The sequence below is a fragment of the Macaca nemestrina genome, chromosome 7, assembly GCF_043159975.1.
Source record: "Macaca nemestrina isolate mMacNem1 chromosome 7, mMacNem.hap1, whole genome shotgun sequence".
Lineage (NCBI taxonomy): Eukaryota > Metazoa > Chordata > Mammalia > Primates > Cercopithecidae > Macaca > Macaca nemestrina.
In genome coordinates, this window is record NC_092131.1 from 167,796,600 (window position 1) to 167,824,099 (window position 27,500).

The 27,500-nt window shown below is 36.1% G+C and overlaps 1 protein-coding gene across 4 annotated transcripts in view; it reads left to right on the plus strand.

Moving 5' to 3' along the window:
• The window catches only part of LOC105463639 (lysophosphatidylcholine acyltransferase 4), a 129,864-nt gene that overhangs the window by 43,536 nt on the left and 58,828 nt on the right, over positions 1-27,500 (plus strand). Inside the window, exon 2 of one of the 4 annotated variants that reach the window (XM_071067138.1) lies at positions 330-451. The exons of the other annotated variants lie outside the window; for them this stretch is intronic. Within the exon in view, the coding sequence (XP_070923239.1) occupies positions 330-451 (122 nt within the window). The remainder of the gene's footprint in view (positions 1-329; positions 452-27,500) is intronic. 4 annotated transcript variants of the gene reach the window in all.

The window sequence follows — 27,500 nt, forward strand, 5'->3', positions numbered from 1 at the left end:
GTGATCCGCCCGCCTCGGCCTCCCAAAGTGCTGGGATTACAGGCGTGAGCCACCGCACCCGGCCTTTTTATGTTTTATAGTTCAATTGGTTTTGACAAATACATAGTATTATGTATCAAAAATTACAGTATCATATAGAACATTTTCTGCACGCTAAGCAATGCCCTGTGCTTCACCACTCTCACCCCACGTTGAAACTCTGGACACCACTGGTCTGTTAAATATCTCTATAATTTCGCCTTTTTCAAAATGTCATGTAAACTAAATAATGCAGTATGAAGCCATAGCCTTTTCAGCCTGGTTTATTTCTTTCTTTTTTCTTTTTTGAGATGGAGTCTCACCCTGTTGCCCAAGCTGGAGTGCAATGGCGCGATCTTGGCTCACTGCAACCCCCACTTCCCAGGTTCAAGCAATTCTTCTGCCTCGGCCTCCAGAGTAGCTGGGATTACAGGTACACACTACCACGCCCGGCTAATTTTTTGTATCTTTAGTAGAGATGGGGTTTCACCATGGTGGCCAGGCTGGTCTCGAACTCCTGACCTTGTGATCCACCAGAGTTGGCCTCCCAAAGTGCTGGGATGACAGGCTTGAGCGCCTGGCCCAGCCTGGATTTCACTTAACAATATGTACTTTAAGACTTAGCCATGTGCTTATGTGGTTTGATAACTCCTTACTTTTTATTGTTGAATAATATTCCATTGCATCAAAGTATAATAGTGTGTTTATTTGCCTAATGAAGAACATTTTGGTTGATTCCAAATTTGGCTATTATGAATATAGCCACTATAAACATTTACCTGCAGGTTTTTGTGTTGTCATGTGTTTAAAAAACATTCAGTAAATACCCAGAAGCATGACTTCTGGGTCAAATGATAATGCTATGTTTACCTTTGTTAGAAACTCCCAAGCTGGGTCTTCCAAAGTGACTATATCATTTTACATTACCATCAGCAATGAATGAAATTTCCTGTTGTTCCATATCATCAGCAATTGGTATTTTGGGTTTTTTGGATATTAGCCATTCTAATAAGTGCATATCTAGTTGTTTTAATTTTCAGTTCCTTAATGACAAATTATTAGAGTGTATTTTCATGTGCGTGTCATCTGTATATCATCTTGTGTAAGATGTCTGTTCAGATCTTTTGCCCACTTTTAAATTAGGATGTTTGTTATTTTAGGGTTGACTTTTAAGAAGTGTTTGTATATCCTGAATACCAGTCCTTTATCAGATTTTTGCTATGCAAACATTTTTTCCTGGTTTGTGGCTTGTGTTTCTGTTTTCTTAACTTGTCTTTTGCAGAGCAGGCACTTTCAGTTTTAATAAAGTCCAGCATCAAACTTTTCTTCCACAAATCGTGCTTTTGGTATTAAAGCTAAAAGCATAATCAAACCCATGTTCACATAGATTTTTCTCATGTATTTTATTCTAGAATTTTTATAGCTTTATATTTTACAGTTAGATCTGTGATCTCTTCTGAGTTGATTATTGTGACATGTATAAGGTTTGTTGCTAGGTTCTTTTGTTGCATACAGATATATAACTGCTTCAGCATCATTTGTTGAAAATATAATTCTTTCTCCACTGTCTTTTCACCTTTTTCAAAGATAGCTGACTATATTTGTGTGTGCTACTTCTAGACTCTCTCTTCTCTTCCACTGATCTATGTATCTAATTTTAACCAATGCCATGGTGTCCTGATTATGGTAGCTTTATACTAAATATTAAAACCAGGTAGCATGAGTCTTCAAACGTTGTTTCTCTTCAGTATTATCTTGCCTATTTTAGGTCTTTTTTCTTTTCAACATAGGCTTTAGAATCAATTAGCTAAGAGCTATTAAATATAATTTTTATTTTTATTGCTATTTTGAATCTATATGTTCAGTTGACATCAAATAATATTGAGTCTTCCAATCCATGAATATGGAATATTTCTCCATTTATTTAGATCTTCTTTTAGTCTTTTATCACGTTTTGTAGGTTTCTACATATAGACTCTATATACAGTTATATATAAGTAATTCATTTTTTGGTGCTAATGAAAAAGTTTTTGGTGCTCTTGTGATTGTATCATTCTTTTTTAAAATTCTGAAATGTTTGTTTATGGAATATAGAAAAGAAATTGATTTTATATGTTAACGTTGTATCCTATTGACCTTATTGATCTTGGTGGTATTTTTATTTTTTAACATTTCTTTGGAATTTTCTCCATGGCAAAACATGTCATTTACAAATGAAGACATTTTATTTCATTCCTTTCCAATCTATAAACATTTTCCTTCTTTTTCACATATTACATCAGCTATTTTTTCCAGTAAAATGTTGAATAGGAGTTGTAAGAGAAGGCATCCTGGCCTTGTTTCTAAACCTAGCAAAAATACTTCCAGTTCCTTACCATTAAGTATAATGCAGGATTTTTTGTAGACGTTGTTTATCAAATCAGTTACTTTTTAAGATGACATAATGCCTAAGAAGCTATGAATTCAGATGATGGATATTATTTGTAGATATTTTAATTCCAGTTAATTATTCTAAAATCATTCCTGTTATCCTTTGCCTTGATTTAGAAGTTATGGTTTTAGTAAAAATAGACCTTGATTTACTTATATGTGGAAATATTAGCAAAAACAAACAAAACAACCATTGAACTGAAGGTTGAAAAAAATAAAAGTAAAACTGGCAACAAACTAGTGGTATCAACTTTGGAAAAGAAGCATCAGGAAAAGTGAAGGAGGCTGAGATGAGATAACCCTTAGGTAGTTGATGAATGTTGTTGGAAATTACTTGTTGATTGGAATTACTCTAATTTGCTATAACCACAGTTGAGCTAGAGGAGTCAATATCAGTAAATCATAAAATTAGAAATGGTCTAAATATCGAAAGAAATATTATATGCATACAAAAATATCTCTAAACATATATATTACTCTCAGTAAAGCAACATATCAACAAAACAATCAGGGAAGTAATCTTGAAAAGTTTCTGGAAATTAAAGGAAGGTAAATAAAAATTCACCAAAAGACAATTCTCAAAAGAAGATATTTACACAGCCAAAAAATACATGAAAAAAAGCTCAACATCATTGATCATTAGAGAAATGCAAATCCAAACCACAGTGAGATACTATCTCACGCCAGTCAGAATTGCAATTATTAAAAAGTCAAGAAACAATAGATGCCAGTGAGGTTGTGGAGAAATAGGAACGCTTTTACACTGTTGGTGGGGAATGTAAATTAGTTCAACCATTGTGGAAGACAGTATGGCGATTCCTCAAGGATCTGGAACCAGAAATACCATTTGACCCAGCAATCCCATTACTGCATATATACCCAAAGGAATATAAATCATTCTGCTATAAAGACACATGCACACGTATGTTTATTGCAGCACTATTTACAATAGCAAAGACATGGAATCAACCCAAACGTCCATCAGTGATAGACTGGATAAAGAAAATGTGGTACATTTATACCGTGGAATACTATGAAGCCATAAAAAGGAATAAGATCATATCCTTTGCAGGGTTATGGATGAAGCTGGAAGCCATCATCCTCAGCAAACTAACACAGGAACAGAAAACCAGACACTGCATGTTCTCACTCATAAGTGGGAGTTGAACAATAAGAACACATGGACACAGGGAGGGGAACAACACACACCAAGGCAAGGGGAGGAAACTTAGAGGATGGGTTAATAGATGCAGCAAACCACCGTGGCACACGTATACCTATGTAACAAACCTCCAAGTTCTGCACATGTATCCCAGAACTTAAAGTAAAAAAAATTTTTTTTTTGAGATGGAGTCTCACTCTGTCGCCCAGGGTAGAGTGCAATGGCCGGATCTCAGCTCACTACAAGCTCTGCCTCCCGGGTTTACGCCATTCTCCTGCCTCAGCCTGCCAAGTAGCTGGGACTACAGGCGCCCGCCACCTCGCCCGGCTAGTTTTTTGTATTTTTTTAGTAGAGACGGGGTTTCACCGTGTTAGCCAGGATGGTCTTGATCTCCTGACCTCGTGATCCGCCCATCTCGGCCTCCCAAAGTGCTGGCATTACAGGCTTGAGCCACTGCGCCCGGCCAGTAAAATTTTTTTTTTAATTTAAAAAAGGAAACCCTAAAAGAAAAATTTCACTGTACACCACCAATTATTATTCATACAAGAGGTATGCTGTCTTTTTTTTTACATCCATTAATGGGCAAAATCTCCATAGGGACTTTCATAAATGTATGCAAATTTTAATTTATCGGGTTTATTTTTCCCAGAAGGTCGTAAACTATTCAAGCACGAGCTCTACTATTATGTGGTTTTTCAAGAATGTCTGGCCTGTATATGCACTGTATTTCCAGCATAGAACCTAATACTGATTTACAAGTGATGCTTTAGTACTAGTATTCATAACACAATTATTAAAATATTAAATTTGAACTAAAATTGGTAACATGTCTAAGTGAGATTTTCATTTGCAGGCCATTTGCTCCAAAAATCAATGGAAACAGAGACATTTCTGAGAGCAGAATCCTATAGTGGGTGAAGAGAATTTCCTTATATAATTATATTTATAAGGTATCAAATGGAAAATGAGTCCTTTTGCTGTTTCATTTGTTTTCCTGAAAGTCTACAGCATTGACTTCAAAATGCTATAGGCTTTGAAAAATTCCAAACCCTACATGATCAGCATTCCTACCTGACATATAAACAATAATAACACTGAAGAATTAGATATATTGTATACTCAATGAAAAAGGAAAAATAACAGACTTAAGTAAAATCAATGATACTATGCTACATTGAAAGTAAAATCTTACTGGTGAACTTATGATGAAAAACAGCAACAAAAACCCCTCAAATCAACATTGCATTTTCATACTTAAAGCTATGCATGTTTTTCTAAATACGACTAATCCATCAATTGTGAATATTTTTGAGGTATAAAATGAGTACAAGGGACATGCCTAGCCTAGCATTTTTAAATTATTCAAAGTATTGCCAATAATTAAAGACAATAATCATAAACTAAAGTCATAGCTATTTACCGATAGGGAGAATAATGAATTCAATTATTTCTGTCTTACTTTACTGACAAGGAGAGAGATGTCAATGAAGCCAAGTTTGTTTTACAAGATTACAGGCAGGTGGTTGCTTAGCCAGGAGGATAATCTAAATTTCTTGATTCATATCAAGGATTGTTTGCTTTTTTCTCTCCTACAAAGTTTATTTCAAAGACATTTTGTTATCCCTTGTAATTCTACTTGGAACTGAGTCCATTTAACAGAAAAGTGAATTATACTTATCATGGCTTTAAAATAAACAATGAGTGTCATACCATTGGCAGCTTATACAGTGTGATTTGAAACTCAATGCCAATTTTAAAACACAAGTTAATAGACAATCAAAAATTACCAAGGATTTCAGTGGAGACATACAAATAGAGTTTTGTGTTAAATAAACATAAGGCAGTGTGAATAACAAAAGCATCATTTACCACAATGGACAGATTTATTATTGGCAAGAATCAAATTATTGAAGAGAACTTACAGGAGAAACCTATAGCTCTCTGAATTTCCTATAAAACTCCACAGCAACTAAACAAAAACTGATGGAAGAATTTAAGTTGAACTTGGATTAAATTTTTACATGTATCCTAATGTCAGCAACAAGATGATGGAAATAAATGTTTGTGGTTTTCAGTGTTCTTATTAATTTAGAAATATGCCATTGTCTGCTTTGGATTAGCAAGGAAATAGAGTGCATTTTCTGGATATCGTTGTAATATATCAACATTCAGCAAAAGCTCCAGCTTTAAAGACCACTATTACACATGAAGACAGAAGGAAGCCTGTTGCATACTGAATGTTCTAGCTGGTGATTATACACACTTAAATCCTCTTGACTGATGAATAACCACCCTGTCCATGAGAGGGCACTCCTACTGGAAGCTCACATGTAACAGTGTCACAGGAAACTTGTGCCTAATGAGCAATTCAGAGCCACTCAGTTAACTCTGTTGTGAAAAAAATGATCACATATGTAACAAACCTGCACGTTGTGCACATGTACCCTAGAACATAAAGTATAATTTTAAAAAATGATATGCCCCAGTTTGATCCTCCCTTCATCCAACAAAACTTAGTACTAAATAGCATGATTTTAACAGAGATTAACGTTTTAATCTATATAGAGAATAATTAGCAAAACAACAACTTGAGTTTTGTTCTATTAAATATATTAAAGGCTGAATATAACTTTCCTAATGTCTGAAATAAATCTGGAAACAACAAACCTAGACATCCACTTAGTTTGTAACTTAAGTAAAATGAGTTTAATTAGAAATTAAATAGTTGGACAAATCCAAATAGGGCAAAAACATTGAAATAACTAATTAATTTGGAAATATTTGATAGCAGAGGGGAATGGTGGTTACTCACTTAAATCTGTACTAGTAGGAGGCTTTACTTTGGTGGATAAAATGGGAGCATAAAATATGCCTAATATTGAATATCAGCAATTAAATTTCATATATTTTTATAAAATGATTAGTATAGTGCTATCAATATAAACTGAAGCATGTATCTTAAAATAACCCCAGAAGAATAGATACATTGCAAAGACTGAACATGGTGTTATTTGACAAAACAAATAATGTATAGAAATTGGGTTATTTCAGCCGGGCATGGTGGCTCAAGCCTGTAATCCCAGCACTTTGGGAGGCTGAGACGGGCGGATCACAAGGTCAGGAGATCGAGACCATCCTGGCTAACACGGTGAAACCCCGTCTCTACTAAAAAATACAAAAAACTAGCCGGGCGAGGTGGCGGGCGCCTGTGGTCCCAGCTACTCCGGAGGCTGAGGCAGGAGAATGGCGTAAACCCGGGAGGCGGAGCTTGCAGTGAGCTGAGATCCGGCCACTGCACTCCAGCCTGGGCGACAGAGCCAGACTCAGTCTCAAAAAAAAAAAAAAAAAAAAAAAAAAGAAATTGGGTTATTTCATTTGTAGCAACTCAGCATAATTCTGTCTAATAAGAGGTGTATAGAGGATAAATGCAGAAATATCACAAAGCAAAGTAACATCCTAGAAAAAAAGCCAGTTTTTTATATTTTTATTGAAAATAATAATGAAGATATATATATAATCATATATGTATATATTTTAGATTATTAGTGATTATTTAGAAAAGGTCTCACAAACATTTTAGGATATAAAAGTACTTTATATCCTAAGAGAGGCTATCATGTTATACTCATTCCAATAAGATGAACACATTTGGCTGCAATACCGTGTAAATAATAATAATAATCTCCCCTTGGAACAAAACATGGTTTTTCACGTTTTCCTTTCATCACATCAGAGCCTGAAAAATGCTTGGACCCCTAACAGATATAGTCAATAAATATTTGTTGAATGAATGGAGAAGATATATACGCTATCATATATTCTACTTAAATTTCAATACAGTAAGAAGAGTTTAGGAGAGTTAGCTTCCATTATTCTCAATTAAAGATACTATGTGGCCTGTATGGCAGAAATGTCTCTTCAGAATATTTAGCCTTTGATTTTATAATGAACTCAAAAACAACTTTTATGTTAATGTCTGAAATCAGGAAGTCTATTATTATAATTGTGTTTCAGATTAGAGTTCAAAATCTGCTTGAGGTTTGATTATCTGCTTGGTGTCCAGAATCAAAGCAGAACCAAGATTCCTTGTCATGTCTTTGACTGGAGAGGAGGAATTTTCTAGTCCCTGTCAACTGAGGGGGCTGCATTTATTCCTGGGCCTATGTAGGCATCTTAGACTCAGTTTTTGCTTGAAAACACGTACAAATCTTATTGTCTAGCCCTGCAACAGGAGCACTGACATCCAAGCACCTGGAGGATCTCAATACATGCAGAAATGCACTTGATAAAATTCAACACTTGTTAGTTATAGTTATAAAGATCTTAGCAAATCAGAAAGATAAGGAATACTTTCAAGTTGACAAAATCTACAGTGAATATAATACTAAATTGTGAAAAACCGATGAGTACCCGCTAAGGTTGAGAATAAGGTAAGGATGTCTATTCTCACCATTTCTATTCAACATGAGGCTGAGGTCTTAGTGAAAATAATAAGGGAAGAAAAAGGGATAGAGGCATGCAAACTGGGAAAAACAAAACTACCTTTATTAACAGATGTTATAATTAACTATTAAGAAAATCTCAAAAAGGCTACAAAAATGCTAAACTGATTTAAACGTGAAATTTCCAAGGTCATAGAATGCCAGGTCAACATATATATATGATATATGTGTATATATATATAATATATATATATAATCACACCCTTGTATATGAGCTAAAAATAACTGAAAATTGAAATTAGAAAATATAATACCATTTGCAATATATCAAAAACATGAAATTATTCAGAATAGACCTAGTAAAATATAACAAGTTTGTGTGCTGGAAATTCAAAATCATTGATAAAAAAATCAACATAAAAGTAAAGCAATGGAAAGATACACTATGTTTATGGAATAAAATACTAGATATTATTTAAATCTCAGTTCTACCCAAAATTGATTTATAAATTCAGTTCAATCCCTATCAAAATCCCTTCAGGTATTTTTGTTGAATTGACAAGTTGATTCTAAAACTTACATGAAAATGCAAACCTTGAGAATAACTAAAACAATATTTTAAAGAACAAATGCAGAGGATTCATATGGTTTGATTTAAAGTCACACTATAAAGCTATAGTAAGATAAAGTTGCATCGAGGTAAAGTATAGAAATGTACAGAATAATTTGGAAGAGAATATAGTGTCTAAACATAGATCTCCACGTATATAGTCAGCTGGTATTCTACAATGATTGATTTTCAATGGTGAAAGAAGAGGCTTTTTTACAAATGATGCTTGATTAACTTGGTGATCATATGAAAAAAGGTGAGTCTTGATCTTCACCTTTCTTGTTATAAAAAATATTAAGTTGAAATAGATCAGAGGCCTGAATGTAACACGTAAAACTCTAGAACTTCTAGAAAAAATATGTGAGAAAATCTTTATGAACATGGTTAGGAAAAGATTTCTTAGATAAGGCAAGAAAATGGGATAAATAATGAAAATAAAAAGTAGAAAAATTGGACTTTATAAAAATTAAGAACTCCTGCTCTTAAAAATCACCATTAAGAAAATTAAGGCCGGGCGCGGTAGCTCACGCCTGTAATCCCAGCACTTTGGGAGGCCGAGACGGGCGGATCACGAGGTCAGGAGATCGAGACCATCCTGGCTAACACGGTGAAACCCCGTCTCTACTAAAAATACAAAAAACTAGCCGGGCGAGGTGGCGGGCGCCTGTAGTCCCAGCTACTCGGGAGGCTGAGGCAGGAGAATGGCGTGAACCTGGGAGGCGGAGCTTGCAGTGAGCTGAGATCCGGCCACCGCACTCCAGCCTGGGTGACAGAGCGAGACTCCGTCTCAAAAAAATAAAAAATAAAAATAAAAGAAAATTAAAAGGTAATCCACAGAATGGGAGAAAATATTTGCAAATCATGTATCAGATAAGGAATTTGTATCCAGAATATACAAAGAATTCTTACAACTCAAGAAGCCAAACAATTTGGTTAAAAAAATTAGGTAAAATATGGCCGGGCGCAGTGGCTCACACCTGTAATCCCAGCTCTTTGGGAGGCCGAGGCAGGCGGATCACGAGGTTAGGAGATCGAGACCATCCTCGCTAACAAGGTGAAACCCCATCTCTACCAAAAATACAAAAAAAAATGACCCGAGTGTGATGGCGGGCGCCTGTAGTCCCAGCTACTTGGGAAGCTGAGACAGGAGAATGGCGTGAACCCAGGCGGTGGAGCTTGCACTGAGCTGAGGTGGCGCCACTGCACTCCAGCCTGGGGGACAGAGCGAGAGTCCGTCTCAAAAAAAAAAACAAAAATTAGGTAAAATATTTGAAAAGACACTTTACCAAAAAACAATGATAGTGATGACAAACAAAAAGATGATCAACATTATTAATCATTAGGGGAATGCAAATTAAAAACATAAGGAAATATCACTATTTATTGGAACATTTAAAATAAAGATAAAGTAACAAAAACATGTTCTGGTAAGGATGAACAACCAAACGCTCATATGTTTTTGATGAGAATGTAAATTACTATAGCCACTTTGGAAAACAGATTAGCACTTTATGTTATAAATTCATACATGCCCTTATTGTATAACTGAGGAATTCCATTTCCAGGTTTTTACCAAGGAAAATGAAAATGTATGTCTGTACAGTATCTGTACATGAATGTTTATAGCAATTTTATATGAAACAACCCCAAACTGAAAACAACTATAGTGTCCATTAATTGGTAAATAAATAAACTCATTGGGGCATATGCATACAATGAAATGCTACTTAACCAAAAAAAAACAAAAGTAATGAAGTACTAATACATATAAAGACAAGACTTACTTCAAAATGCATTATGCTAAGTAAAAACATTAGATTTTAACAACTTCTTCATGTACGATTTCATTTGTATGAAATTCTAGAAAACACAAAACTACAAGGACAAAAATTCATTTAAAGATTCCCAGTCAGGAGTTTGAGACCAGCCTGGCCAACATGGTGAAACCCTGTCTCTACTAAAAATACAACAATTAGCCAGGCATGGTGGTGGGCACCTGTAGTCCCAGCTACTTGGGAGGCTGAGGCAGGAGAATCGCTGGAATCTTGGAGGTGGAGGTTGCAGTGAGCTGAGATCATGCTACTGTACTCTAGCCTGGGCACAGAAGCTAGGCATGGTAGAAAGGAATTGACTATATAGGGGCACCAGAGGAGTTTCTGGCTGGGATTGTTTTAAAGTTTGAATGTGGTAGGGCCTATGTAACTATGCTTTTATCAAAACTTGTTGAATTGTGCAAGTAGAATTAGTGAATGTCACTTTCTGAAATTCTACTACAATAAAGTTGAATAAAAAGAGACTCCCAAACCTATATTTTTGAGAACCTATTTCTGAGTCGTAAGTCCAACGAAGTTTACCTTATATGGTTCTCATTTGTCATGCATTCTCTTCTCTTTCCGTTTTTTCACAATATCTATGGGTTTCCATCTCCATTTCTTCTCTATGAACTCCCAGCACTATGCACAGGTTTTATAATTCTCCACCATGTTAACTGTAACAGAAAGCATTTTGCATTAGCTCAACTAACCATGTTCCAAAAACAGATGTTCTGTTTTATGGTGTAAATGTATTTATATATTAATATGTTACAACATATTAATATAAATATATCAATTATTAATAATATAAATATATTAATATTTTGTGCATATGTATAAAATATTAATACAAATATATTAATATAAATATATTGATATTTTATGCATATATATATTCTCATGACAAAATTTTGTGTAACATAAAAGGATAGGAAGAGGAAAGTGAAGATCTTCCTTTTTTCCCTCCAATCAAATCCTTCAACTGGGAGCAACTGCTGTTAATACATAGTTTTCTGAACATTTGCATAAGTAGGGCAGTTGTATAGTAGGATGACATATTTTTTGTCACGTGGCATTATGTCTAAGGGAACTTAACATGTCAGCTTATATAGATGGATTTCCATCTTGTGATTGTGACATGTACAAAATAGAGCAAATATACTGTAATTTGTTTAGTCATTTCTCTATTATTGAACACTTACTTAGGAGTTTTCCAATTTTGATAGTTTCTATTGCAGTGCCAAAGTAGATCCTATTAGATGTTTATTTCTAAAATTGGCAGCTAAGACACAGATATTATATCTTGGGCTCACCTGTTACCTAAGTAAATAGCCTGTTACATGCTAGGTAGGTGCTGTACCTGTGTATGAATAAAAACACATCATAGAAATCAGCAAGGAAATCCTTCTTCTTAAACACTAGATGAGATTGATTCAAGCTTTCACTGAACACTTTCTTAAAAATCCTCCTCAGGATTTTAACAAATTATCTGTAGTCTTATAATTTTTTGGTCATTCTCCTCCTACCCCACACACGTCCTCTGATTTAACTTAGTTTCAAAAGTATGCAGCTGTTCCGTGTGTAGCATTCTTTTTCTAATTATTTTGGCTTGTCATGTAACAAACACAGCATTTTCCTTAGTGTTCATAAAATCAAAATTCTTACTCATGCTATGTGTGTTTTAACCGACCTTACTCAAGTTTTCAAGGGCCAGAAAAATGTATGTAACTGAGCACTGTAGCAGTGCAAACACCTAAAGTTGTGTGTTAGCCATCCTCCTTAAAATCATAAAGTTCCTTGGCCTGGTCTGGATTCTAGCTTCAGTCTGCTGTCTTCTGTTGCAGACTGCATTTCTACTTCTTTTTCTTATTTATTCTTCACCTCTTTTCTCCCTTCTCTATTTCTTTTGTTTCAGGAACAGCAACAATAGCAAGAACATATTTCTCCCACTGCTCTGCACAGAACATTTAAGCTCCCCTCGGCCAAATTGTCTAATTACAAATTTAACTCAACACACTTCGCAAACTCAGGGGCTGGGCTGAAACATAAGTGTTTGAGTAGTAGCCCATATGTAGTGGCCTACAAATGTCGACCATTTGTAATGGCCTCACACGATTTAGTTGACAGAGATGGTGTCCTCTTCAATCTCTATGTGGTTGAGGGAGCAGGGAGCTCACAGTCTAATAATGTACAGACCTGTTGAGACACCAGTGGACTACCATGTAGTGGAAGAAGAGTCGAGGGAATACTGAGCAGGGTAGGATTAATTCTGCTTTGAGGTAGTCCCAAAGACTGCCAAGAGGAGGCAGTGCCCGAAGATAAGTCACAGGAGTCAGAGGTGAGGGTGGTTTTCTGTGAAAGGTAGAAGCCCTGTAAATTTGAGAAGGAAAATGCTCCAGGAGACATCTGCTACCCTGCTGATCGAGAGTCTACTCAGTACAATTTCACTAGTTGTTTTGACTTCAACAATAAATCATCAACCTAATGTAGGTGGGCCCTACCATTCACAGCAAGTGCACGCTACTGTTCAGGTAGACCCAAAGCACCGGAAAAGCAGAAAGAATGCCATTGCCATTATATGCTACTTTATATTGCAATCCTTAGCTTCCGTTTTTGAAATATTTTTTTCTGTCAACACCAGCAGTGAAAATTAGACTATGTGCACAGGTTAAACGTGCTTTGAAGAGCTAACAGAAATAATAAAACATTTCAGATCTGAGAATAATTTCAGCTGTCTATTTGATTGATCAGGTGTCATGGCACAGACAGGAAAAAAGAAGGTAAAATTAAAGAATATGTCCAGATGAAAGAGAAGTGCCATATACCTACTACTCCCTTTCTGCCCAAAGTGCCAACATCTCTTCTTAAATAAACTGCATTTTACTTTACTCTATTTGTAGAAAAAGATACTCTAGAACTAGGAACTCCATTTCCATGTTATCTGGGAACAGAATAAAAAACATAACTACAAAAACTACAATATAAACGCTACTGTAGAAAACAGAAAATATGAGTCAAAACATTTCAGCTGAAGAAATTCTTCCCCTAAACCAACTAGGAAGTAAGATAAACTGCAATAAAACTCTTCAGACTGAATTAAATATCCTCAAATAAGCATCTGAAGATAATAAATTTCCAGAAATTTAACAGTGAAGTAATATTTTCATCTGATCTATGTAGTCCATATTCTAGAATCACATACTGCATTTAGTTTTTATATCTCTTTCACCTTCTTTATTCTATCAGGGTTTCTCTGCCTTTCTTTACCATGGCATTGGGAGTTTTGAAACAGGCTAGTAATTTTACAGGACGTTTCTTCATTTGAGCTTGATTGATGTGTTCTCGTGATTAGACTCGGTTATACAGCGGCAAGTGGAATAATGCAGCAGTGATGTGGTGCCCTTCTCGGGGTACCATATACCCTAAATACAAGACATCTACATGCCTCTTATTGGTGAGGTTACTTTGCATCAAAAGGTCAGGTGTCATTTGCATTCTTCGCTGTTTAGTTAGTACTGTTCTCCTTGTAATGAATAGCAGTCTGAGGAGATACTTTGAGAACATGCAAGCAGCCTGCTTCTCATCCAGCTCTTCCCAAAGATAAGTATTCTTCTGATATTTCGTGCCTAAATTATTCTTTACCACCATGGTTGCAAATGGTATTCCCTGCCCCGCCTCCCTTCACCCTGCCACTCCATGACTCTTCCTTTCACATGTATCAGCTGGCACACTAATTTAAAGAAATGTTCTCTTGTCTCCTCTGCTTATTTATCCATTTATGTATGCACGTATCTGTTTGTTTGCTTACTTTAATAGATGAATAATTTCCTACTTTATTTAATCATCCTATTTTATTTAATCCTTACAATCCATTGCAATCCTCCTTTATTTTGATACTCAAATTGTCCCTAGATTTGGTCAGTGGGAACCCCTTCAAGCTATTGCCTATTTCTTTTTGACACGTCCCCATTGTTTTCTTGAGCACTCCCTTTCTTTCTGGCACAAAAAGGTTTTCCAGTTTTCATCATGTACCTTCTTTGTCCCAGCCCTAGAACCAGACATTTCTCCAAGAGGCTCTTGTTCCTTTCAGTAGGGACAGGCATTAAAAACCATCTGGGCACAAAATTCGCTTATGGCTCTTAAGGTATTAGTGCTTCTTTTGTGGGTAGAATTTGGAGAAAAGTAATATATATATATGTGTGTGTGTGTATATATATATGTAAATATATGTGTGTATTGTACATACATATATATCTATCTCATACTGAGACTCTAGTCTGTTTGCTTAGCTACATTTGACTTAGGTGCCAATTTCAGCCAGAATTAGGAGAGGGAAGAGATGAGGGAGGATGGAGAGTGAGAGAGAGAGAGAGGAAGAATTCCTCAGGATCTCTTATAAAGTAAATTCTAAAAGCAGTGAGTAGGAGTGGTTGCATTTTACTTCTGGACTCTGTGCATTAACTTTTCCCATTCATGTCTATGAAGATGTTTTCTGTTCAAATGCTAACCTTCAACTGGGCTTCGATGTGGGGAGGGAAGAGTTTTCAACTCATCTTCACCCGTTTGCTTTTCAGTGTTTCCTGCATTTTACTATATCCTGGAAAACCACTACCCAGGTACAGGTACCTGGTCTTTGCTCACTTTGCTGTAGAAATAAAAATTAGAAGGTAGAACTGAAAAGATAATGTTTAATAAATGGTTTAAGAATGCCCAGACCACCTAAGAGAAAAATGAACACTGTATAGATTATGTTATGCCCACAGATCACTGTGATAAATAAGACTCCATGGCTGGGCCTGGTGACTCACGCCTGTAATCCTAGAGGCCAAGGCAGGCGGATCACAAGGTCAGGAGATCAAGACCATCCTGGCTAACACGGTGAAACCCCGTCTCTACTAAAAATACAAAAAATTAGCCGGGCGTGGTGGTGGGCACCTGTAGTCCCAGCTGCTCGGGAGGCTGAGGCAGGAGAATGGCGTGAACCTGGGAGGCGGAGCTTGCAGTGAGCCGAGATCGCGCCACTGCACTCCAGCCTGGGCAACAAAGCTAGACTCCTCCCCAAAAATAAAAAAATAAGACTCCATGAACAAACCTTGAATGGTGTACACGTTCTGTGGCCATTTGCCATTTCAAGATATCCAGCCACTCAAAGGGTTTAAATCAGAAAGGATTTCACAAGATCTATGATACAGTCTTTTGTAAAACCACTTTAGATGTCATTTTATTTTCTCATTTTACTTTTAGCAAGCACAGAAGAGGTGGGAAACGCATCTTAGCTGGAATGGAACAAAGGAAGATTTGATACTTTTTTCAGAAGCTTTTACAATAGAATCTATTCTTTAATGGATAGCGTTATGAGAGAAAATAAGATTATAATGGAATAAAAAGTGGTCTAATGTTCATCATTCAATTTAGTGGATATGTTATAAGATTATTTCTAAAATCTTTTGTAGATAAAACTAGATGCCTTTCTTGATTCTGCGACTGGTGTTACTCTATCATAATTTCTGAGCCCTTTATTAAAAATGTTTTACTGAACATACTAAAGCATATTATGTAAAAGATAGTGAGCTATGGTGCAAGATACTATGCAACATGCCCCTCAATATTATGACTACCTCTCCACCTATTTATACATAGAATTTACGTGATATAAACAGATTGGCAAATACTATAATTATTATAGTATTATTATTATTATCTGTATTTGTATCTAACAAAATACTAAAAAAGAACTGTGTCAAAATAAAATGTTAGAATTTCATAAGTCTTTTGTGCCTAGAAATTGCTGAGATGTAAACCTTTTTTTCATGAATGCTTTCTCTACTGACTCCTCACCCTGAGTTGACGAGTACTCTGCCCCTTGCTCTCTGTGCTAAAACACAGACAAAAGTGAGTGGTGGTGGTCCCTAAGAAATAACTAGATTATGAACATTATTGCATTACCTTTCATAGAAGCCGTAACATTCAGGGGATGGTAATTTGTAGGTAGATATAAAGTATATAAGGAAACAACAAAGAAGACACTTCTGTAGAGCTTAGAGAGAGACTAAGAAGATCCGAGAAAGAGGAGTATAAGAGAAAACGGGAAGCTGACTTGTGGATCCGAGGAAAAGCCCTAAAGATGGGTCTGAATTACAGGGACTGCAGCCAGGCGAGTGGGTAATCCTGTGTTAGAACCATCCTGAGGCTCACAGTCTTCTCACTCTGGACCAAGGTCACCATTCACCCCATCACTTGTGAGGATTTGGCATTCTTTTCAGCCGTCTCATCTGACTGACCAAGAGAAGGTTTCCTTTTCTTTACCTCTGCCTCATTTTTTTTTTCATGTAGACTTGTCTCAAAGCAATGTTCAGGTCAGTAGAAAGTTCAAGAAAAGAAGAGACTTTGGACACTCATTAGGCTGAGGAGAGCTCAATTTACTGAATTTAATTTTTTTCAGTAATTATTCTTTCATACATTATTTTCTGAAAACTTTTTCCTCTCCTATCCTTTGGGGAATCCGATTACCCTTATAAAAGGCCACTGAAGTTATCCCACTGATGTTCTCTTCCCATATTTTTTTTCATTTCAGATACTTTCTATTGTTAAACAATTACATTCACTGTTTGTTTGTTTTTTACTGCAATTGATAATCTGCTTTTGATTTCATCCAGTATAGTTTTCATCTAAGACATTATGTTTCCTTGTTTGGTTGGTTGATCTCTAGAAGTTGATTTCATATTTTGCTCTCTCTTCCATGTCTCTCATTTGATGCTTTCCTCTACCTTTTCAAACATAGATACCTGTTTTAATGTCATTATCTACTAATTTTAGCAACTGTGTCATCGTGGGTCTGTTTCTCTTGATTTTTTTCTCTTCAATATATATCATATTTTTCTGCTTATTTGTATGCCGGATATATTCTTATCAAATGCTGGACATAGTGAATTTTACCTTATTTTGTGCTGAGTAGTTAAGCTTTATTCTAGGATGCAGTTAAGTTACTTAGGAATAACTTGTTTGTGTTGAAGTTTGCTTTTAAGCTTTGTTTGGTAAAACCAGAGCACCTTTTAGTCTAGGTAGAATATTTTCCACATTAGTGAGACAATACCCTTCTGAGTACTCTAACCGATTCAAGGTTTTTCTACTCTGGCTAGTGGAAACACAAACTACTTATGACCCTATGTGATTTCTGGAGACTTTTTTGCCTTCCCTTGCTTGTGGTTTGTACCCTGGCCTTGATCACTTCCTCACATACTTGTGTTGATCAGTATTAATTGGAAGATTCAATAAATCTGCACATCCCCTGAAAATCTCTGAAGCTGTCTCTGTGGGTAGTTTTCTGATCTCTGTTATTCTTCTTTGTGAATTCGTGCTGCCTTCTTTTTCTCAAACTCTCATCTCTGACATGGAGAACTAAATTTGCAATCAATCAGCTAAATTTAATGATCAGATTTCTCTTCAGAAAAATGTTTTTTGTCAGGAATCTGGAAAGTGAATTGGAATGGATAGGACTATTTGGTGATATTACATTCCAGACTAAGAATTGGGAGGGTCGTAACCAAGGCAGTGCAGTGAGAGTGGAGAGGAGGTCATGGATTAAACTGCTACTTTTTTTTTTGGTTGGGGGGGAAGACAAGAGTTGGTTATCAATTAGTTGTGAGTAGTGAGGGGAAAAGAGAAAGTCAGGTTGGCTCCGAGGCTCTTGGCCCAGGTGATTGGTTGAGAATATGGGCTGTTCATCAAAATAGGAAACACAGGAGGGAAAAGACAATGTTGAACATGGAAGAAGGAAAATGAGCTCAGTTTCCCACGTACTAAGTTTCAGATGCATGTGAGATATCCAAGGGAGAGTAGATAATCAGTAAGTTGGTTCCATTCAGTTTTCACTAAGTACTTATCATATGTCAGGCACTTTGGTAGGAACTTGCAAATGAAGGATGAGTAAGACGCAGTACCTTCCATTGGTGTGGAATACAAGAGATCTGAAGCAATATATAAAATTATGGACAGTGGTTGTAAGTATAAAAGTTAGGAAGCGAAGATCAGTAAAACAAAGGTTTTATACCCTTTCATCAATAAATAAAGGCCCCAGTACATTTTCAGAGACTTTTGACCTCCACTTAATACAACATTCAGGTTAGCCCTCTCAGCCAAAGTAATTTTCTGCTTCTGCTTCAAAGTGTAAGGTTAGAAGCAGGGAGGGAACTGCTAAAGGCAGTTATATTTTCAGTAGTGTGAAGTGATTGCTGACAACTTGACAAGACGAGCAAAGAAACAAAATACAGAGAGCATAGCTAAGCTCAGCAATATAGGTCCCACATATATCAAAATCTCTGTGTTTACTGCTGCGTTGCAACCCATGATGATAATGATGCTTTACAGTGATACCTCTCCACCGTCAAGAAGAATTTTCATTGTAGCTACTTGTTTTATGCAATCAGTGTTTGATGCAAAATGAATGCTTAATAGAGTTTTATAACAATTTCTTATAGATGCTTTGTTGACTCATTAAAACACAAAAATATATTTCTACAATACCACAAAGTAGGAATACTGATTGGAGATCATCCAGACTTCAGTAGAAAGGTTAATTAATAAGAAGGCAGATGAGAGGCCCACATAGAACAGTGAAGCCTTCTGGAGAAAGAAGAGTAGATGACATTTTAATTTATTCACTCTATTTATAATTCATCTCCATTTGTCTTGGCCATTATTGACCATGGCCATTGTGAAAGACGTGACTTAAAAATGGTCATGATCGGCCGGGCGCGGTGGCTCAAGCCTGTAATCCCAGCACTTTGGGAGGCCGAGGCGGGTGGATCACGAGGTCAGGAGATCGAGACTATCCTGGCTAACATGGTGAAACCCCGTCTCTACTAAAAATACAAAAAACTAGCCGGGCGTGGTGGCGGGCGCCTGTAGTCTCAGCTACTTGGGAGGCTGAGGCGGGAGAATGGCGTGAACCCGGGAGGCGGAGCTTGCAGTGAGCCGAGATCACGCCACTGCACTCCAGCCTGGGAGACACAGCGAGACTCCGTCTCAAAAAAAAAAAAAAAAAATGGTCATGATCATTTAATTCTTCAAATTTACCATTGTCTCCTTTTATTCTGCATTGATTTGAGGCCTAGAATTCCAAGAAGTTCAATATAGGTGAAAAATTCAAGTGAATGAGGATGTACTTTATGTTTAGGAATGTAAGCTTGGCAGAAGGAAAGCGTTAAGCCTGGTAAAGATGTGTATCACTTCTAATTATCTACAATTGATAAAGGGCTGGAGCTATTAAAAAGCCTTCTGCCTGAGGTCTGTTGAGAACTCTACCAATAATCAGATGGGGTTATAGTTTGAATGTGTCCCCCAAAGTTCATGTATTAGAAACTTAATCAGTCACCAGTGCTACAGTGGTGAGAAGTGGGACCTTTAGGTGCGTATACACACACGTAAATGGGACTTTTAGGTATGTATACACACACATACGTGGGACCTTTAGGTAGGTATACACACACCTACACAGGACCTTTAGGTACATATACACACACATACCTGGGACCTTTAGGTAGGTATACACACACATACGTGGGACCTTTAGGTAGGTATACAGACACATACGTGGGACCTTTAGGTAGGTATACACACACATACGTGGGACCTTTAGGTAGGTATACACACACATACGTGGGACCTTTAGGTAGGTATACACACACATACACGGGACCTATAGGTATGTATACACATACATGGGACCTTCAGGCACGTATACACACACATGCACGGGACTTCTAGGTATGTATACACACATACACAGGACCTTTAGGTACGTATACACACACACACGGGACCTTTAGGTACGTATACACACACATACGCAGGACCTTTAGGTATGTATACACACACATACATAGGACCTTTAGGTATGTATACACACACATACATAGGACCTTTAGGTGCATAATCACACACATACACGGGACCTTTAGGTACATATACACACACATACACGGGACCTTTAGATACATATACACACACATACATGGGACCTTTAGGTACATATACACACACACAGGACCTTTAGGTACGTACACACACACACACGAGACCTTTAGGTACATATACACACACATACACGGGACCTTTAGGTACGTATACACACACATACATGGGACCTTTAGGTATGTATACACACACATACACAGGACCTTTAGGTACGTATACACACATGCACGGGACCTTTAGGTACGTATGCACACACATACACGGGACCTTTAGGTACGTATACACATATATACATGGGACCTTTAGGTGTGTATACACACACATACATTGGACCTTTAGGTATGTATACACATATGTACACGGGACCTGTAGGTACGTAAACACACACATACAAGAGACCTTTAGGTACATATACACATGCATACACGGTACCTTTAGATACATATACACACACACACACACACGGGACCTTTAGGTACGTATACACACACATACACAGGACCTTTAGGTATGTATACGCACACACGGGACCTTTAGGTACGTATACACACACATACACAGGACCTTTAGGTACGTATACACACACGCATGGGACCTTTAGGTACATATGCACACACATACACAGGACCTTTAGGTATGTATACACATATATACATGCGACCTTTAGGTGCATATACACACACATACACGGGACCTTTACGTACGTATACACATATATACATGAGACCTTTAGGGGCGTATAGACACACACAGGACCTTTAGGTACGTATACACACACGCATGGGACCTTTAGGTACATATGCACACACATACACAGGACCTTTAGGTATGTATACACATATATACACAGGACCTTTAGGTACGTATACACATACATACATGGGACCTTTAGGTACGTATACACATGCATACACGGGACCTTTAGGTACATATACACACACACAGGACCTTTAGGTACGTATACACACACATACACAGGACCTTTAGGTACGTATACACACACGCACGGGACCTTTAGGTACATATGCACACACATACACAGGACCTTTAGGTATGTATACACATATATACATGGGACCTTTAGGTGCATATACACACACATACACGGGACCTTTAGGTACATATACACATATATACACGGGACCTTTAGGTGCATATACACATACATACATGGGACCTTTAGGTACGTATACACACACACAGGACCTTTAGGTACGTATACACACACATACACAGGACCTTTAGGTATGTATACACACACACGGGACCTTTAGGTACGTATACACACACATACACAGGACCTTTAGGTACGTATACACACACGCACGGGACCTTTAGGTACGTATACACACACATACACAGGACCTTTAGGTACGTATACACACACATACATGGGACCTTTAGGTATGTATACACACACATACCTGGTTTGTACATTGTCACTTTTCATCATTTCATATTTTGCCTTCCATAACATGAAGAAATAAGATGGCCGGGCGCGGTGGCTCAAGCCTGTAATCCCAGCACTTTGGGAGGCCGAGACGGGCGGATCACAAGGTCAGCAGATCGAGACCATCCTGGTTAACATGGTGAAACCCTGTCTCTACTAAAAAATACAAAAAACTAGCCGGGCGAGGTGGCAGGCGCCTGTAGTCCCAGCTACTCGGGAGGCTGAGCCAGGAGAATGGCGTAAACCCGGGAGGCGGAGCTTGCAGTGAGCTGAGATCTGGCCACTGCACTCCAGCCTGGGCGACAGAGCTAGACTCCGTCTCAAAAAAAAAAAAAAAAAAAAAAAAAAAAAGAAATAAGATGAAGAAATAAGAAAGCCCTCTCTACATGCTGGTGCCATGCTCTTAGTCTTCTGAATTTCCAGAAATATGGGCCAATAAATTTCTGTTTTTTAAATAAATTACCCAGTCTGTGGTATGCTGTTATAGCAGCATAAAATGAGCTGAGACAGATGGATAGAGAGGGAACCAAGATACACTTGTATACTCTGTTTATGGGATATCAAAAGAATGTGTAGATCCTGCCTTATTTAATGATAAGTATATACACATATATATACAGTACATGATAATTTCAGAAATGTTTAACAATGTAATTAAAAAACAAAACATCAGATAAAAGGTTTATCTGTGAATAAAATAATTACAAGAAATATAAATGTAGATTTCATATAAAATATTTTATTGTGTTAAAATATATTAAAATATTTAAGAGTAAGATATTTTAAAATATGTAGCAGTGCAAAATATTTTAAAATGAAAAAACATGATATAAAATATAAAATACAGCAAATATTTTTTCTGACTGATTACAGGGCAAGAAAAAGAGAGCTGAGTGAAGGTAGCATTGTAAGGAAACTTAAACTATTAAAGGAACACTAGAGGCTGCATTAGAACCAATGAAGAAAAGAATTAAAGCTATAGAATACTAAATGATGTCAATGAAAATGTAGGAGTCTTCCTTAGGATCCAAGGGAAAGGGGCAAAGAGACAATAAGAGATAAGAAAGAAAAGGATATATATGGGGGAATAAAAATATATACCCTAAGTAAAAATTCTAGAAACACTGGTTTCTAGAAAATAGAAAAAGAGAATAAATGAGGAGCTAAGAATAAATGAAGGGATATTTGTCAAAGGGTACAAAATTTCAGTTAGGTAGGATGAATAAGTTGTGGAGATCTAAGCACAGAATGGTAACTATAGTTATAGAAGTAAAATTGGAGAAAGAATCTAATATTCAATATAAGAAAACTCTCTCCACCTAAGGAAATACTGATTCAGGATATCAAAGCAGATTACTGAATAAAGACAAAATAAATAAAACGAGAGTATCACCAAGATACGAAAGTCCTCACCTTTTTATTCTCATCACTTCCCCTATTCCAGTAATGGGTACCAGGGTTCACTAGTATTTTGAGTAGTATCTATCCAAACTTCAGGAACAGATAATTCCCTTGATAATTAAAATGTTTCAGAATATTTGCAGAGAAAGGTAATCTTGGAATTATGTTTATGAAGTCAGCATGACATTGCAATTCCAATTAAAAACCTGAAAAGGTATGCCCCAAAGCACCAAATATAATATTAGCAAATTGAATTGAGCATTCTATTAAAAATGACAGTCCAGCCAGGCACGGTAGCTCACGCCTGCAATCCTAGCACTTTGGGAGACTGAGGCGGGCGGGTCACAAGGTCAGGAGATCGAGACCATCCTGGCTAACACGGTGAAACCCCGTCTCTACTAAAAATACAAAAAATTAGCTGACTATGGTGTCGGGCGCCTGTAGTCCCAGCTACTCTGGAGGCTGAGGCAGGAGAATGGCGTGAACCCGGGAAGCGGAGCTTGCAGTGAGCCGAGATCGTGCCACTGCACTCCGGCCTGGAGGACAGAGCAAGACTCAGTCTCAAAAAAAAAAAATGATAGTCCATGACCAAGAGGGATTCATGGCAAGAATGTGAGGATAGTTTTGTTAGTATTTTTCATCATATCATATTACTAAATAAATATCACAGCATTATCTCCAAAGATACCAAAATGCATCTGAAAATACTAACATTTCTTAATTTCAGTGAGTTTAATAAAGAATATGGTATGTGTTAACATAATAACTACACACACATATGCAACCCATGTACACAAAAGAACACATGCACACATATATAAAACATATATGGCTATATGAAGACATAAACATCACCCCTAATGGTGAGGAACTGGATGCATTCTCATTAACAAATAAACAAATTGTGTGTGTCTCCTATTACAGCCATTAGCAATTTTTTAAAATACTGATTAATGTGGCGGAAAACATAATAGGTAAAAACTTTAAAAAGAAAAAAGCAACATCATTACTAATTGATAAATTTGGATTGAAGAAGTTGAAAATTGTGAAAATCAATAGAAAAGTATTAAAACAAAAACTTTCAGTATGTTTTGGGAAAAATTAATATACAAAAAGATATAAATAAAAGTACATAAATTACTAGCCAATTAGAAAATATAACATTTATACTTAACACTTACACCTTTAATACCCAGATGCACAGCAGGTTTTTACTTTTATACCTTTTGTCTATGCATAAAACAATATTCTTTTAAAACCCTCAGCTTTTCTTAAATTAACCTATACTTTTATAATTAGCTAAGCTAAAATGCCAGTTTATATCTTTTTTTGACTCAGATAATCTGACTCTTAACTTTTTATCAAAGAGCAAATTTCAGAAAATGGATTGATATGGTTTGACTGTGTCTCCACCCAAATCTCATCTCGAATTGTAACTCCCACAATTCCCACATGTTTTCATGACAGCAAATAACGAGATCCGATGGTTTTTAAAAATGGGAGTTTCTCTGCATAAGCTCTTTGCTGCCATTCCTGTAAAATGTGACTTGCTCCTCCTTGCCTTTCGCCATGATTGTGAGGCCTCCCCAGCCACGTGTTACTGTGAGTCCAACTAAACCTCTTTCTTTTGTAAATTGTCCAGTCCAGGTATGCCTTTATCAGCTGTGAGGAAATGGCCTAATACTCGGATGTATTTGAAAAATAAAACTAATAGAATTATTTATCTATTTTATCTGATATAAATATAGTTTACAGTCCTAGTAATTACATATTTTCTTAGTGCATACATTTATAGATTAATAGGGCAGAATTGGAATATATAAACTATATATGTAGTGTGTATATATATACATATATATGGAATATTTTCTCCTCCAAAAGAATAGAAAAGTTATTGGTAGTGTTACAAATAACTTTCACGTTGGAGTCAAATGCAAGATTTACCAAAAAAAAAAAATTCTGGGAATTATGAAGAATAAAAATATTTTGAAGATGCTCTGTTATTAGAAAATCAAATGCCAAAATGATGCTTATGAAATTTCTCTCTTCAAGTCTATCTGAGCATAATCACCAAATATGTAATTAGAATTCAGTCATTGGCTCTTGGTATTCGTCGTTCAAATTGGCCAAAGAGCTACACAGAGAAAAGGGCATAATTTTACTTAATTTCAGTACGAATGTTTTTGTAATCTTCTTTTGCCCTCACTTTTGTATGTAAATATTTATTCTTTCTCAAGTCCAGCAACAGATATTACCTTTTCTCTCTGTTAGGCCAGTTTAATCTATCTAGAGGGAACTGTTTCCAAACAGGGACAGGTTGAGTATCTCTTAATCAAAATGCTTGGGACCTGAAATGTTTCAGATTGTGGTTTTTTTTGAATTTTGGAATATTTGCATACACTTAATGAGAGATCTTGGGATGGGACCCAAGTCTAAACACAAAATTTATTTACTTGTAGCCTCATGTTAATTTTAATTTTCTCTTGAAAGCACTGAATAAACTGTGTTGTGTACCTGTGCTTTGGCTATGATACATTGCATGAGGTCATGTGTAGAATTTTGCACTGGGTGTCATATTGGCACTCAAAAAAATTCAAATTTGGGAGAATTTTGGATTTCGGATTAAGGATGCTCATCCTTTGCCAGAATTCTACAGAAACTAAACCATACTTTTATTATTAGGTTGGTGCAAAAGCAATTGCAATTTTTGGCAATGGTGAATACTGTAATTGTTTTTGTACTAACCTAATAACTTTTTATTATTCCCCTCCTTTGACATACAGAGAAGAATATATTATTCTTCTGATATCATCTTCCATATGGCCAAAATATTTAGGATTTTCACATGATTATTTTTCTCAAAGCAAAAGCATTTGTGGCCAAATTTTACAGTTATTACATAGCTAGCATATTAACCTTGATATTATGTCACGTTTTAAATTTTGATCCCTCTGATTTTAAACTGAATTGAGAAAAAAAATAAACTTGGCTGTCTAGAAATGCAAAGAGTAAATGAGAAGTAATATGATTTTGCACACTTAAAATATTTAAAGGCAGACTTCTACTGTTATTTTTTAGCACAAATCAAAAGTGACAATTTTCTTTGAATAAATAAAATTTCATATTTTAATAACATTGATAAGCATTTTCTCATTTAATTAACTCAATAACTTTTAATGTAAAGTATTTCATTTTATATATAAAGAGAAAAATATAAAAAGAGCATGTGAGTTTATGATGCTTATACAGATAGTATATGATATGTTTTATGTTTATGTTTTATACTCCAAACCCAGTGGCTTTTGTGTTCAAAAATGACATTTGATTAGCAAGAGGAAATGGCCATTTTACTATTACTTATCTGGAATGGTAGCATATTCCAGGTAAGTAAAGGAGAATCAGCCCCATCTTTAATACTGCCAACTGGATTTGTGTCATAAAGAGAAATTAGGGGACTAAAAAGGAAACATACAGGCCTTGTCTTTCCAGATTGGAAATGGATAAGTATATAAGGACTGACATAATATTGCTTTACAACAGTTTTGCCAGGACAAATTGAGACACCAGAGGCCAGCATATGGGTTGTGACTGAACTATTCCAATTGTTCCTAATAATGGAATCAAGTTTTTTTATTATTTTATTATACTTTAAGTTCTTGTGCAAAATACATGTGCAAAATGTGCAGGTTTGTTACATAGGTATACACGTGCCATGGTGGTTTGCTGCACTCATCGACCCGTCATCTACATTAAATGTTCTAGTGTCTCTGCTTTGATTACAAGACATTTTATTATCTTTTATAGTTTTCATTTATTATATCAGAAAGTATTTTCTTAATTTTCAAATAGTATTAATATATTTTACAATCCATTGCAATTCAGCTGAAAAATAAACTAGTAAAATACAATAATGTGCTAATTTGCAGTTTTCTTTCTCGTGTAGGTATACGTTATCTTTTAAAGATAGGAGAAAACTTCCAATTATGTATTATTTTAATATTTTATTATATGGGCAATTCTTTCTATTCCATTTTCTGCCTTGGTATTATTACCACATCTGTTACTTCCCTATGCTTTCAGGTTAAATACGTTCATACATTCACAAATAAGTAGAACAGTCCATTGCCTATAGTAATTGCTCATTAAATGTTAGGTGTGATAGTAATACTGTCAGTATTTTATTATCAAATCAATCTTT